The sequence below is a fragment of the Gadus chalcogrammus genome, chromosome 16 (assembly GCF_026213295.1).
Source record: "Gadus chalcogrammus isolate NIFS_2021 chromosome 16, NIFS_Gcha_1.0, whole genome shotgun sequence".
NCBI lineage: Eukaryota > Metazoa > Chordata > Actinopteri > Gadiformes > Gadidae > Gadus > Gadus chalcogrammus.
This window is the reverse complement of record NC_079427.1, coordinates 10,637,346-10,653,350: the sequence shown is the minus strand read 5'-3', so window position 1 is coordinate 10,653,350 and position 16,005 is coordinate 10,637,346. Positions and strand designations below refer to the sequence as shown.

The 16,005-nt window shown below is 45.3% G+C and overlaps 1 protein-coding gene across 1 annotated transcript; it reads right to left on the bottom strand.

Moving 5' to 3' along the window:
• Positions 1-2,093: 2,093 nt before the first annotated feature.
• Positions 2,094-14,714, bottom strand: LOC130405396 (extracellular calcium-sensing receptor-like). The gene is made up of 4 exons (XM_056610460.1): positions 14,499-14,714; positions 13,996-14,226; positions 3,126-3,240; positions 2,094-3,007 (listed from the first exon to the last, which is right to left on the bottom strand). The coding sequence occupies exons 1-4, from the start codon at positions 14,712-14,714 to the stop codon at positions 2,094-2,096; spliced, it is 1,476 nt and encodes a 491-aa protein (XP_056466435.1).
• Positions 14,715-16,005: the final 1,291 nt, after the last annotated feature.

Here is a 16,005-nt window from a genome sequence, read left to right as displayed (position 1 = left end):
ATGGCAGATAAGTTACCCCCTTTAATTTCTCCTCTTTGTAACTATAGGGGATCTGTGGAGTGCCTTACTGATGACCTCAACATTGCCTTGTCTGCTGCCATTGATTCAGTAGCTCCGCTCGTAATTAAAAAACTATCATTGAAAAAACAGAAAAGTCTCTTGACTGGCTTGAATCGTACCTCACAGATAGAACACAATTTGTGCTCCATGAGGGTTCAGAATCGAAGCACTGCAAACTATGCTTTGGCGTACCACAAGGGTTGGTCCTTGGTCCATTACTTTTTGCAATCTACATGCTTCCCTTGGGCAACGTTATCCGCAGCTTTGGAATTAGTTTCCATTGCAACGTGGATGACACCCAGCTCTTTATTGCTGTAGATTCAGGGGACTCGGCCCAGATCCAGAGGGTTGAGTCCTGTCTGGCTGCGGTGAAGAGCTGGATGACACAGAACTGCCTACAGCTTAACACTGGGAGGACGGAGCTGATAATTATCGGCTCAAAGCGGGACCAGAGAGAATATGACGATGTCTCACTGTGGTTGGATGGCGAAGCCATCCCACAGAGTGTATCTCTCAAAAATCTTGGTGTCCTGTTCGACCCTCAACTGTGCTTTGACCAACATGTCAGAAGTATAACTAGAATTGCCTTTTTCCATCTGAGAAACATTACAAGAATCAGACCAATGATATCTGTAGCGGATGCAGAGACACTGACTCATGCATTTGTTTCATGAAGACTTCATCAAGACTGGATAATTGTAATGTACTGTTCTCAGGACTACCAAACTCTACCACGAAAAGTCTGCACTCCTGACCATCCCTGGAAGAAGGGCTACCCTACTGATGAAGAGAAAGTTCTCTCACGGACACGTCGGACAGCGAAATATTTGATTTAATCTTAAGGCAATGATCATGGGAAAAGTACTGGCAACAAAGGTTATCAAGAACACATTTGGTGAGACAATAGGTGAACAAGATTCTTATAGGCAAACGCTTCATTGTGGGTAGGGAGTGGGAGTGACCTAAGGCCAAGTAAATTTGTAATACAATGGGTGGATATTGGACATGCGTTTCTTCTCAAGATTTCTTCCTTGCTAATTTCAAGGGAGTTTTTCTTGCCCTTGTGGGGGCCTGGGTAAAGCACAGTGTCATAAATATTTGGCCTGTTAAGCCCTTCGAGACTGTAATGGTGATTAAGGGCTATACAAATAAAATTGAATTGAATTGAATTGGGCAATCGTCTAGGCCGCTGGTGGATTGGCTGGGTATCCCCTTTTTTGATAAAGTTCTGGATGGATATGTGTTCTTCTCCCAGATGCAGCAGACAGTTTCACCGGCTGCTGACTCTTCCCCGGAAATGGGGACTACACTCCCGCAGTCTGTATGACAGCATGGTGGTGTGACTGGGCATATACGTCTGGTTCTCGGGGTATGAGGTTGTTGAACAGCTAAATCTATCCAGATGGATATTATGAACTCAGATACTCTAGAATACCTAATGATACATAATTCGTAGAATGACAAAAGGTTTCCACAGAAACACGGTGAATACCAACTTATAAGTAACATGAAAGCAATAGTATGGCTTCTGTTGCAACCACACTAATTCAAGAAATTTGAGATTTTTGTGACAATAGTATGGAATTCATAAATTACCATGGTTTATAATATACATTTATGTTCAACAGATTCAGAGAAATCAATCAATCAATATCCTTTATTTAACCAGGTATAATAATAATAATAATAATATTACACATTTGTGTAAGGCGTAGTTGTTTATTGTTGAATTGTACATGTCACAAGTGTGCATTACAATGCAGTGTTCTGAATTATATTGCTGTACATTTATATAGGATACTAAAGTAACAACATCACAGACTTGGCTCTCAATTATTTGATTGTGAAATGATATGGCTTCTAGACCTCTTCTCGACCTCTACAAATACACTAACTAATGCTTGAAGGTGACATCAATGATGTCACCTGCTCCTCTAATCAACATTATCATTCATAGGAATGTTTAATATATCATTTGAAATCATAGCATACAAAATCAGGTTTATATTTCCTATACACATGTGAATCAATCATTAGATTCCTTTGCTTTGCATCTTACTCTTGATATGCTTTTTTGAATTTTGTTCTGGCTTGAAAATAATGATATAGCATTTTGGTACAAATATGCATATTAACAAGCCAAAGGTGGAAGCCAGAATTGCAAATATCTCCACAGCCACAGTAAACTTCCCAGGAGAACTGACGTAAGCAGGGATAAATGTGATCCAAACTGCACAGAATATCACCATGCTGAAGGTGATGAACTTCGCCTCATTGAAACTATCAGGCAGCTTTCTGGCTAGAAAAGCCAGTATGAAACATAACATAGCTAGGACTCCTATGTACCCCAACACAGCCCAAAACCCTATAGCGGATCCTAAGGCACATTCTAGAAGGATCTTATCCATATAGGTTTCCATATTCTTAACGGGATAGGGAGGGTTGATTGTTAACCAAAGCAAACATATCACAACCTGTATGAGAGTGAAAGCCAATACGCTGAGTCTCTGCTGAGTTGGACCAAACCATTTCATAACATTACTGCTGGGTAGTGTAGCCCTGAAGGCCATTAGCACCACTATAGTTTTCCCCAGAACACAAGAGATACAGAGGACAAAGGTGATCCCAAACGCTGTGTGGCGAAGCATACAGGACCAGTCTGAGGGACGGACGATGAAGGTCAGAGAACACAGGAAACACAGTTTTAAAGAGAGAAGCAGCAGGAAACTCAGCTCAGAGTTGTTGGCCCTGACAATAGGAGTCTCTTTATGAACTAAGAAAATTATGAAGATTAAAATTGACAAAAATACACCAAAGCAACAAAACGCAGATAATACAATCCCCATGATTTCTGTGAAGGAAAGGAATTCAGTTGGTTTTTGAATGCACTTGTCCTTTTTTTCATTTGGCCAGAATTCAACAGTACACAAAAAGCAGTCTGATGAATCTGAAAGAGAGTTAATACCAAACTCAATCTGTTTAGAAAATGTATTAATGGTAACAGCACTTATCTCTGTAACATTTAGGCTTATTATGCAAGTGAGCTTTAGGAATACGTATCCTACCTGTCTCATTACTTATGCCTCCCTCCGGGCATTCAAAGCAATCAAAGCAACACACGGGTGCTCGCTTGTTAGTGGCCTTGCGACTTCCGGCAGGGCATGCATCCTGGCAAACAGACTTTGGAGGCTAACAGAGACATGAGTTACACAACTATGAGTTAGTTGAACAAATCAAATCACCAGTCGAAATGGAACCAAACTAAAGTCAATTAAATGTTTTTTTTAAGTTATATTTCACCTCAGTGCTGTTAAAGGCCCATACGATTGTTGTATTAGGTGTAAACCTAAATCTGTGTCCTTCAGGAAAAGAGCTATCATAATGCCCAATTTTTATGACGTTCACAGAGACAGAATCATCTTCTTTGTACTGCCAATTTAACAGGTCATACTGAGCCACACTGTCTCCGTTTTCATCAAAAGATACTTTGTAACCATTCAGTACGGTGAAATCCACCAGCTTCAGGTGTTCCAGTACCTGCACAGAGTATATTCAATGTTATTATGTTTTTGTAAAACACTCTTATTGTAACATATATATAATGCGTGTAAAAAAAAATATACGTCCAAAATAGCAAGAAAATAAGACCATACTTTATCGGAATACGTTGTACCTGTTTGGGCTGGACATCAGTCTTGTTTACACAGTGTTTTCCTGTGGTGGGATTCAATCCATTTTCACATTGCAATAACGAATTAAGAGCATGTGCAATCGAGTACACAGCTGTGTATTACAAACCAAGTAACAAGCAATGAATCATAAATACAATATGGTATGCATAAAATACTGCAGACGTTAGAACTTTTAATAATTAAACACTTTGCAGTAAAAAAAAGTCTTGCAAAACAAGTGACAATGAATCACTCATACAATAAGGTATGCACAAAATACTGCAATGAAATGCATGATGTTTACTTAAGGAATTTATAAGCAAAATAATAGATAACAGTTCAGATTCAAATTATTGTAAATACAATTAAATATGGCTTATCTAGTTTGGTTCTTACCAGAGATTAAACAAGCACTCAACTGAAGTGTAAAAAAATACAATAATATATTCTGATATGAAAGATATTGGAAATGTCAGATATGCAAACCACAAACCATCATCCAAATCAGCTTGAAATTAAACACTGCTCCAACAATGGTTACTACAATGTATTGGATAATTGAAGGATAATACCCCCATTTTACTGTGGGTTACAAACTGTTATGGACCTATGTACATAGCTGAAATGTTTTGATTTTCATTGAAGCGTGTGGGATGGATTGAGCAGCGGACCAGCTAGGTAAAAAGCTGCCATTCCTTTTCTTTTTTTAAAACAAACACTGCATGAATGGTTAACTCCGGTTTAGTTGTTTACACGTTGCTTGGCAACGCGCTATGCCCTGACAACTGTTGGCTGATTATTTGTATTTGCTAAATAATAAAACCACATATTGCTTCGATAAGTGAATAAATTAAACCAATAGCCACGTATTAAGCGGATTTACGTATAGGGAACAGTTAGCTCCAGAGAAATAAAGATATAAAGGGCAAGACAAAGTGACCAGTTGGCTATAGCCAGCCAGGCCTACATTAAAGATAAACAAATTAAAGTTACTGTATTTCTGTCTTTTCCCGTTTTTCCTCCTCTTCTTTTGTTCTCTTCCTCCCCTGGGTGCCAGAGTGTTTAGGTTTTTTTTACATTGTGATGTGCAAATAGATAGCTTTCTCCTCTCCGGTCAGAATGATGTATCAAGTGGGTAACTTAGGTAACTCGTCCCTCCCAACCTCCCGATTCAGGTAGAGTCTATGGGGGGGGGACACGGAAACTAGGGCGCTCTTTTATTTTGCATGTTATGTTAGGTTGTCTTATATTTATTTCGACATAACTACTGGTACTAAGTAACATAAACATTGAAGTTAAAGTTAGATGAATACAATATGCAAAAAGAAAAATCCCCCTGCGGATTGATGCGCCCCATTCGCCTATACTGCCTATGCCCAGGGCCGGCCCTGGCTATACCTGAACACCATATCTGGAAAAGTTGGGTTTAATCTCCACCACAGAATGGATAGACCTGAACCAATGTGCATGAGCAAACGATTTATCTTTGCTGGGCAGGACTGAACTTCCCTGACACTATACTGCAAGGCAACGTGGCCTTGAAGGCCATCACTACCACAATGGTTTTCCCCAGAACACAGGACATGCAGAGGGCAAAGGTTACCCCGAAGGCCGTGTGTCGCAACATGCAGGTCCAAACAGTGGGCCTGCTGATGAAGGTGAGGGGGAAGAGGAAGCAAAGAAAGAGTGAGAACAACAAGAGGCAGCTGAGGTCAAAGCTACTGGCCTTTATGACAGGAGTCTCTCTGTGGTAAAGGAAGATGGACACAGTGGACAGAGACAGAACGACAGTTATGTTATTATAACTCTAGTTCTATGATTGTAGGCGTAGCCGTCTAGGCATCGCCTTATGGGCTTGTCCCTGAAAATTCAAACTATGCACCTATCAGCGTGGGCACCGCCCACATTTCCCACGGTATCGTGTATATAGCGCGGTGAATACCGTCGCTCATCCTCCACGCTTTTCTTTCAGCATTTGGAGGGTACAGCAGGTGGGAAACTAGACGGCTACGCCTACAATCATAGAACTAGAGTTATAATAACATAACTATCGTTCTATTTCATGTAGGCTACGCCGTCTAGGCTTCGCCTTATGGGCTAAGGTGAAGCTGCGAGCGGAGCCCGATCAATGTACTCCTGCTGGACCCCAGTCAAAACGACCTAAGTCACCAGAACACATTAAGACTCAAAAAAGCCAAGGAAGTGTAAAACACAACAGCTTAATAAAAAACTAATTCCTCCTAGATCAAGCAAGGCAATGATCAAGGGAGAAAAAAGTGAGTCTGTAAAGACTCCGGCTCTAATCCGTGCTTCATGGAACCCATGAAAAGGAAAAGAAAAACCAGAGCAACACGGTCTCCATTAGGTCCGCTACTACCGGGGGCGGAGCAACAGAATCCGGCTCTCCAATAGGGGACTCTCTCGGCCGTTTTTAGAAGAAAAAACGGCGGGAGTGCAAAGCCACCTGACAATTGGCGAGCCAAAAGAAAAACCTCCCTAGCCTGTTTTTCATTTGAAAAAAGGTGGGAGAGTGAGACTGGTAATCAAGTCCAACTCGCCAGTCGGCGAGAGGAAATTCAACCACGCCGCTTTAAAGAACATGTCTATATTCTTAAGCCGTAAAAGGGGTCCCGGACTCTAGCACAGAGTTGCAGAGTGAGCCCCTGGACATTTCTAACATGTACAAACGGACAAAGGGGCCGGGGGAAGACCAAGACGCAGCCGCGCAGATGTCTTCCACCGAAACGCCCTTGAGTAGAGCCGTTGAAGCGGCCACGCTCCGTGTGGAGTGAGCTTTAACGCCCAACGGTGGCGCCAAGCCCTGCCGAGAGTAGGCTAAGCAAACACCCTCACATACCCAGCGAGAAGACCGCTGCTTAGAGAGAGCGCGGCCCCTGCTAGCGTCGCTATAACACACAAACAACTGTTGTGTGGAGCGGAACGCGGCCGAGCGATTCACGTACATAGCCAACGCCCGAACCGGGCATAGGAGATGCAACTCCGCCTCCGCCTCATCAGAATGAGGGGGGGGTGAAAAGCCTTAAGCACAATATCCCTCGACCGAAAATAACTATTAATGTTCTTCAGGAGGAACGCAGGATTAGGTCTGAGCAACGCAAAGGAGCTGTCCTCGTTTAGCAACAAGCAACTCGGGCTGACAGACAGAGCGGTTAGCTCACCGGCCCGCTTGGCAGAAACCAAGGCCAACAAGAGTGCCGTCTTAAATGACAAGGCATCCAAGGGGCCTGAGAAAGAGGCTCGAAAGGATCCCTGGACAATCCGCGCAACACGGTGAGGAGATCCCAGCGTGGTGTAAGCACGCGTGAAAACAGGCCTAACCCGTCTAGCCCCACGCAAGAATCTCTTGACCAGTGGATGGCTGAAGATCGGTCCACCATCACAGCCTGCATGGCCAGCCAAAACGGCTGCCGCATAGACCTTGATAGTGGAGAAGGCCAAACCTTTTTCCAATAAGTTTTGCAGAAACGAAAGCACGCTTCCCACCTCGCATTGAGATGGGACAGCGTGGTTCCTCTCACACCAATTAGAGAAAGGCGCACCACTTCGCCGCATAGAGGGAAGAAGTAGAAGGCGCACGAGCGCTCTGAATAGTGTTGATAACCGTCTCAGGCAAACCTTTGCCCTGCAGAATCAACCTCTCAGGAGCCAAACCAACAGCCGTCCCGAGACATCGGGCGGGTTGTGTACCGTCCCGTGGGCATGTGAGAGCGCATCCGGCCTGAACGGTACTGGCCACGGCGCTGACCGCAAGAGCGCGGCCAGCTATGGAAATCACAGAGCTGAACGGTTCTCCGGGGCCACTAATATCAGGGACAGACTCTCCTGTCTGACCCGTTCCAGAAGAGGAAGGATCAGCTGGAGCGGGGGAAACGCATACAAGAGAGCCCGCGGCCAAGGTGTGTGTGCCAACGCATCTACCCCCAACGGGGGAAGATCCCGAGGGCTGAGGGAGAACCACCACCTGCAGTGCGTGTTCTCCCATGGACGCGAAGAGGTCCACCTGTGCTGTCCCGAACTTCTGCAGATCAGTCTGACAATGTCGGGATGTAACCGCCACTCGTCTCGGCGGGGACCGCCTCGAGACATGAGGTCCGCCCCAAAGTTCTGAGCGCCCGCGATATGCAGGGCTCTCAGACTGAGGAGATACTGATGAGCCCAAAGCCAGAGCTCGACCGCCTTTCGGTGGAGAGCAGGGGAGCGGCCGCGCACCAGGTGAAAGAAATGCAACAGCATTTTCCTCACAGCGTCGAGCTCCAACACATTTAAGTGTGCTGTAGTGGGCGTGCGCCACTGTCCCCGACCGAGTGAGAGAGGCACGTTCCTCCCCAACCCGTCAATGAGGTCCGTGAAGACCACTACGTAGGACGCCACCCTGCCCAGGGGAACACCCCTGAGAAGGGCGGAGGGTCTTTTCCAATATTCCAGGTCTGGCGACACCGAACGGGAAACAAGGAGCACCCTGAGCTTGTGTCGCTGGAGTCTAACCGTTGGCGAGCAAACCACCGCTGGAGTCTGCGCATAAAAAGCAGACCCAGGGGGACCACGGGGTGGGCAGCTGCCATCAGCCCTAACAGGCGCATGGTGGACAGTGCGGTCACGTTTCTGCGAACGCGAAAACGAGAGAGCGTCGACAGGATGGCGTCTCGCCGAGGAGGCGAAAGCATCGCAGTCATGGTGGCTGAGTCTAGGCAAAGCCCCAAGTAGACTGTCTGCCGGCTGGGGAGCGGGGAGCTCTTCTCCCAGTTGATGGCAAAACCCAGGAAGGCGAGATGGTTTATTACCAACATGGTGTCCCTTCTCGCGGTCTCTTCTGATTTGCTCAGAAGAAGCAGGTCATCTAGGTAGAAGAGAATCCTCTTTTCCTGACGCCTAAGCGGTTCCAACGCCGTCTCCACACACTTCGAGAAGGTGCGCGGAGCCAGGGAATAGCCGAACGGCAGACACTGGTACTCGTATGCCATCCCCATAAAGGCAAAGCGGAGAAACTTCCTGTGCGCCTGCCGAACACGGACGTGGAAGTAATCATCCTTGAGATCCAGGGATGTGAACCAATCGCCCTCTCTCACACACCGGAACAACGCTCCGACAGTGAGCATTCTGAACTTCCTCGTGGCAACGGATCTGTTGAACACGCGAAGATCCAGAATAGGTCTCTTTTCCCCTGGCTTCTTGGAAACCAGGAAGTAGCGGGAATAAAACCCTAGGTGAGACTCGTGGGGGGGAACGACAGTGATGGCCCCCCTTACCAAGAGACGTGTCACCTCTGCTGCCAGAGCCCTGCTCGCAGCCGGGTCCCGTAGCGTGGTCTCCACCAACCCCATAAAGGGTGGGGGACGACGCTTGAACTGTATGGGATGGCCCCATCTCAACGTGGTGTCCAACCACGATGGCAGAACGCACCGCTCTTGCCAACACGCATAGCGGTCGGAGAGAGGGCGAGCCGACAGCTGAGGAAGACCGTCCAGGAATAACCCGTATTCCTCTGCCCCTACCGCCTCCACACTGCGTGTGAGCCAAGGGGGGCTTCCCATGAAAGGGAGGAGGCTCAGCGAGCGTAGGAGACGTACCAGATCCAGCCGCTGTAAAAACAACGAGCTGTCTAGACGTCGTGCCCCCGCTGAACAGGGAGCGAGCCGTCCGGCCGCCGCACCTGTGACTGTGTCCGCAGGCTGTAGCCACAGCGCGCGGACCCGTCTCCTCACCTATAATGTGGGGAACTGGGAGACCGGTACAAGCGGCCGTATCCACGGGCTCGTGCAACGAGTCTCTGATCCGTCCACAAGGCTCCAAGGGACGCCGCTTCTTAGAAGCAGGTGAACCAGAGGCCATGTGAACACGCCGTCCGACCGCCACCCTACAGCCACAGGGCTGAGAGGGGGGAAGAGGCAACATGGAGGAATGCACCACAAGCGTAGGACGCAGGTGGCCTGAGGAATATCGCTCTTCAGGTACCATGTAGCCTACCGCTGTTCGGCCGAACGGTCTTTACTTTTTCTTTTTTTAATAGGGAAAGAAAAAGTAGGAGCAAGCTTCCGGAACTTACCGGTCCGTGGCGCTGCTCTACCCGGCTGCTGCGGCACCGGGGCTGGAGTCGGAGGCGGCCCCCTGGAACGCTGGGACCGGTCTGGACCCCGCCTCCTCCCAGCCTGCTGGTGGGAGGAGCACGTGAGAATAGCCCCGAACCGGGAACGATTCTCACGGACTGACTGCTGGTGCGCGAGCACCTCGGAGAACCGGGGACCAAATAGGCCATCAGGCGCTAGTGGACCCTGGACGAGGCTGGCCCACTCTCGTTCCAGCACCGCAGTGTGGGAGAGCCATATGACCCTTTGAATCATGGTAGCCCACGCCATATGCCGGCCGGCCGAAACGGCTATCGGCTGGCATAGCTGGAGGATGGCGCTGGAAAAAACGGGAAACCGCCAGCCATCTCGCGGCTTCATACGGGCCGTAGGCCTCCCTGTCAGCAAACAAGGAGACCATGGCAGAGGAGAGCAGGGCGATGTTGTTGACCGCCGCCGCGGATTGTCGGCCTAACGTCCGTTAGGCCGACAATCTGCTTCTGGAGGCGGTCGGGGGGCAGCGGCTTTTCGTTAGGGCGCCATCCGGCGCCCGGACAGAGAAGCGCTGCCAGTGGAGGCTCCAGGCGAGGGATCCCCCTCGCTTACCGGAGCCTTCAGGGTAGAAGGGTCCCCACCTGCAGCAGTAAACAAGTGCTGCACAGGCGGGAACAAGGGGTAACCCGCCGGGAAGCAGATGGGGTGCGAAAGCACTCGCCCTGCATATCGTCAGATACGGGGGCGAGAGGCGGGGCCGGCATGGGAAACCCTTTGATGGCCGCCGCCTCACCCATGATCTCCCCGCGACGGTGGCGGTTGTAACCCGAGAGCGGGAAAAACCGGACGAGTCGCCGTCCATGGAGGCGTCGTCGTCGGCGTCGATGATGCCATCGCGTCAGGTCCACCGCAGGGGAAAAGAAGAGATGCCTGGAGAGGATCCCCTCTTCAGGCAGCTCCCGGCAGGCGACACAGGAGACGGGGGCCGCCATAGCAGCCTCGGCGTGGTTGGTGCCGAGGCACACAGAGCACGCCAAGTGCCCGTCACCCGGTGCCAGGGAGGCGGGACAGGAGGCGCATAGGAGTCCTGAAAAGGACCTAGCTCCAGGAGCGCTCTCAGGTGGCCCTGAAAAGGGGCCGTTTGTCCGCGGCCTCGCCCGAGCCGCTGCCACCGGCTCGGGAGATCCGTGTTTAAGTCTTCATCTTCTTAATAGTAGTTCTCAATTTCTCGCTGATAAGCACAAGTGCTGAAAGAAAAGGGAGGATGAGCGACGGTATTCACCGCGCTATATACACGATACCGTGGGAAATGTGGGCGGTGCCCACGCTGATAGGTGCATAGTTTGAATTTTTTTGATTTTTCACGGGACAAGCCCATAAGGCGAAGCCTAGACGGCGTAGCCTACATGAAATAGAACAGCCCCGATCAGGGACACCACCGTCAAGGCTATTCCCATTGGCTCGTGATAGGACAGGTACTTGATTCAGGAGGCACTCGTCACGTCCCTCATTGGACCAGTATTCCCGTGGACAGGGGAAGATGTGAGAGGATTATACATGCAGTAGAATTCCACTCAGCAAGTGCACGTCAATACACAATCTATCAAATAATTCAAGGTATTGTATTCTAACGTGACCAAGAGGGCCACATTTGTGATTGGTTCGCTATCTCGGGATATTGGGCAATATCCGATGTTTAAGATCTCAAACTCTGGATATTGCTTCGAATGGGTAGTGTGTGTGACGGTGGTCTGGTCACCGCTCTAAAACAAATAGACGCGTAATAAAAACCAAAATATAAATCCCGGCAAAAAGTGTGTTATTTCATTTATTTTTGGAGCTTTCACGTGTAGTATATACTAAAACAGTAATTCACTTCAGGCTCCATGAATAATTGTTAAATATACGTACATCATCATATATTACATCTACTATAACATTTGAGTATTTCAGTTATTTATATGTGTGCTTTTTAGCCTAACCCACATGTCTAGGCTCCTTATTTAAAATCCGACTACATAAATGTTATAGATAAATTAATATGATATGTTGAAATATATATATATATATTGATATCTATACAGTATATATTTGATAGTGATATATTGACATGTTATGAATTTCTTTTGATTTATTATCCTGTGTGTGTGTGTGTGTGTGTGTGTGTGGTGTGTGTTTGTGGGTTGTGTTTGTATGTGTGTCATATGATTTCATTGGTGGATGCATTTGATTACATCACCGCAAAACTCCATAACTGGTCTACCAACCTCTACTAATGTTATATTGCTATTTTGCAGAGATATAAATATCATGTTTTAATGTGTGTTACACATTAAAATATTATATTGATCAAAAATAAATAAAAAAACAATATAGTTTGAAAACAATGGGAGGGAAAGCAAAAATAATTATTTGTTTATTATACGTTATTTGTTTATTATACAGCTGACTTCATTGATGTCAACTGTTACTTTTATCGATAGATTTTTAAAAAAGACAACAATATCTGTTATATAAATGTTTAATATATAATTTGAAATCATGGTAAACATAATCAGGTTTATATTTCCATATAAACATGTGAATCAATCATTAGATTCCTTTGCTTTGCATCTTACTCTTGATATGCTTTTTGGAATTTTGCTCTGGCTTGAAAATTATAATATAGCATTTTGGTACAAATATGCATATTAACAAGCCAAACGTGGAAGCCAGAATTTTACAAATATCCTCCACAGCTACAGTAAACTTCCCAGGTGAACTGACATAAGCAGGGATGAAGGTGATCCAAACTGCACAGAATATTACCATGCTGAAGGTGATAAACTTTGCCTCATTGAAACTATCTGGCAGCTTTCTGGCCAGAAAAGCAAGTATGAAACATAACATAGCTAGGACTCCGATGTACCCCAGCACAGCCCAAAACCCTATAGCGGATCCTAAGGCACATTCTAGAATGATCTTATTCATATAGGTTTCCATATTCTTAACCGGATAGGGAGGGTTGATTGTTAACCAAAGTATACAAATCACAACCTGTATGAGAGTGAAAGCCAATACACTCAGTCTTTATCTGCCTGAGCTTGGACCAAAACCATTTCATAACATTGCTGCTGGTAGGTAGCCTGAAGGCCATCAACACCACTATAGTCTTCCCCAGCCACAAGAGATACAACGGACAAAGGTTGATCCCAACGCTGTGTGGCGAAGCATACAGGACCAATCTGAGGGACGGCCGATGAAGGTCAGAGAGCACAGGAAACACAGTTTTAAAGAGAGAAGCAGCAGGAAACTCAGCTCAGAGTTGTTGGCCCTGACAATGGGTGTTTCTTTATGAACTAAGAAAATTATGAACATTAAAATGGACAAAAATACACCAAAGCAACAAAACACTGTTAATACAGTCCCCATGATTTCTGTGAAGGAAAGGAATTCAGTCGGTTTTGGAATGCACTTGTCCTTTTTTTCATTTGGCCAATATTCAACAGTGCACACAAAGCATTCGGTTGAATCTGAAAGAGAGTAAATACCCAAACCAATATGTTTAGAAAATCAATTAATGGTAATCAGCACTCATTCCAGAAGCAAATAGGCATATTATGCAAGTGAGCTTTAGAAATACGTATCCTGCAAGATTTCATATCTACATGGTCCTTAGTACTGAATTATATAGAAACTATAAAATTACAAACCACAATTGCATAATGGATAACCCACAGACTATGGAAGCATAGGGATTATTATTATTAATTTTTTTTTTTTGGCTTTCTTTTCTGTCCTGTCCTTTGGACACATTTAGTTGTATTGTCCCTGCTGTTTCGTGTGATTTTGTGTGGCTATGTTTAGGAGCATGTGTCTGATATGTGCTAATTTGTCAAAACAAAACAAAAACAATCCTACTTTATGCCATTGAGCTTTGAAATAGTATCCTACCGGTTTCATACTATGCCGACCTATGGGCAAATTCAAAGCAATCAAAGCAGCACACGCGGCGCTTTGTTATTAACCGCTTGCGACTTCAAAAGGGCATTGCTCGCGGCAAACAGATTTGGAGCTAACAGAGACATGAGTATACCAAATAGAGTCTTGTTGACAATCAATGTGCAGTTCTTTTTTTTTTTTAGACATTCTGAGGAATGAAGTCACTGAAATGATTTTTTTACTTTTAGTTGTAAGATATATTTTACCTCAGTGCTCTGAAGGGCCCATACGATTGTTGTGTTTTGTGTAAACCTGAATCTCTGTCCTTCAGGCAAAGAGCTATCATAGTGGCCAATTGTAATGACATTCACAGAGTCATCATCTTTGTACTCCCAATTTAACAAGTCATACTGTGCCACACTTTCTCCGTTTTCATCAAAAGATACCTTGTAACCATTCAGTACGGTAAAATCCACCAGCTTCAGTTGTTCCAGAACCTGCACAGAGAATATTCAATGTTATTATGTTATTGGAGAACTCTCTAATTGTAACATATACAAAATGTGTGTAAATATAATTACACGTCAAAAATAGCAGGACAATAAGACCATACTTAGTTATTTATCGGAGCATACTATACCTGTTTGGGCTGGACATCAGTCTTGCTTACACAGTGTTTTCCTGTGGTGGGATTTAATCCATTTTCACATTGCAATATCGCATGAAGAGCATGTGCAATCGAGTACACAGCTGTGTACACATTTCTCACCGATCTTAATTCTGTGTTTGTGTAGGCACTAGTGATTGTTCTCAGATCCTCATCCCCAGTACAGAGGTTTGTGGTATTCGATGGAGTGAAGCTGCAGTCAAAGAAACCTTCCCAAAAAGCTTTGATCATAACACTCTCTGGTTCATCACTCAGTTTCAGGCTCAGTATAAACTCAAGAAGACCTGGAATAATAGACTGAGGCAGGGCAAACCCCATTGCCCCATGTAAGATATTCTTACTTCCAAGGGAAGCCAAATCTACCTGTGAGATCCAAGCTTCACTACCTATCCATTGTTTACGAGGTAACTTATTCCCGTCTACTTTTTTAAATAACTCTCTCGTGTAGGATAATGACATGAATAGCAGGACTACGCTTGATGTAGAGGCTTTCAGTTGCTCTATTACTTTATGTTCTATCTTAGTATTAGACCTTCTGTAGAAAATCACATATTCCACACAGATACCCTCAGCTTTTCCTTGCTTAATGAACTCAGCTACACCATCAGATGCATATACCTCAGCACTTTTAATTATTCCTACCCACTGCCAGCCAAAATGTTTCATGAGCTGTACCAAAGCAGTAATTTGAAACTGATCACTGGGAACAGTCCTAAAAAATGTTGGATATATACGTTTATCACTTAAACAGGCACAAGTAGAAAGGTGGCTGATCTGTAAATAAAACAGACAGTGTACTTATAATTATGTTTAATAAAATGTTATTGACTATATTAATTATAAAAAAATGATTAACTATTCATGAATTACTATATTTATATTGAAATTAAATAATTGTGAAACATACAACTGAAGACATTTTTAAAATAGAAAGCACACATAAAAATTACTTTGCAATTTTGCAACTTCAAGGAAACTCACTTGAGGAATGTCCAGCTCTCCCACTATAAGGTTTATAGCTTTGCTAATACCAGAAGATGAGTGACCAATCAATGCCTGGACTCTTTTTCGGCAGCTTTCCCCTTCTGTAACAGCTTCAAGGGCTGCTCTTACTAGGCTCTGACTCCCACAGCCGTTATAGAGCCTGTAGCCTAGCGTCACTCCATTGAGCAGGGTTGGGTTTTTGTTTATCTCCTCCACAGTGAAGATGACGGCACGGGCAAACAACAACTCTCTGGGATTCAGCCTTGACACAATGCAAAATATATTTAATTTAAACGATTTTGGATGCATTCACAAATTAACACACACAGCATAAAGAATCATGCAGTCTTAGACCGCCTGTATAAAAATTAAGCATAAATCTCTTACCTTGTGCAAAATGAAGTGGGGTATGCATGGTAGCCATTATTCTCTGTTACTCGAGATGCATTTAGGGAGAATATTCCTCCTATAATAATATCACCATCTTTGGAAAACTCCAAATAGCCTGTTTGCCCTATCAGTCTGCATGCCTGTTCCTCTGACTTGCTCTTTATCAGCAGTGTAAATAGGATAATGCTGATCAAGCCCATCACAGAAACCATCTCCTAGCCTGTAGCCATTCTTA

Excerpts from the sequence above, each read along its gene's own strand:
- LOC130405396 (XM_056610460.1), bottom strand. The coding sequence starts at position 14,714 with ATGGGGTTTGCCCTGCCTCAGTCTATTATTCCAGGTCTTCTTGAGTTT. Across the intron at positions 3,241-13,995 it reads GGGCCCTTCAGAGCACTGAG|TCTGTTTGCCAGGATGCATG; the intron begins GTAAAATATATC and ends TAGCCTCCAAAG. Across the intron at positions 3,008-3,125 it reads AGGCATAAGTAATGAGACAG|ATTCATCAGACTGCTTTTTG; the intron begins GTAGGATACGTA and ends ACTCTCTTTCAG.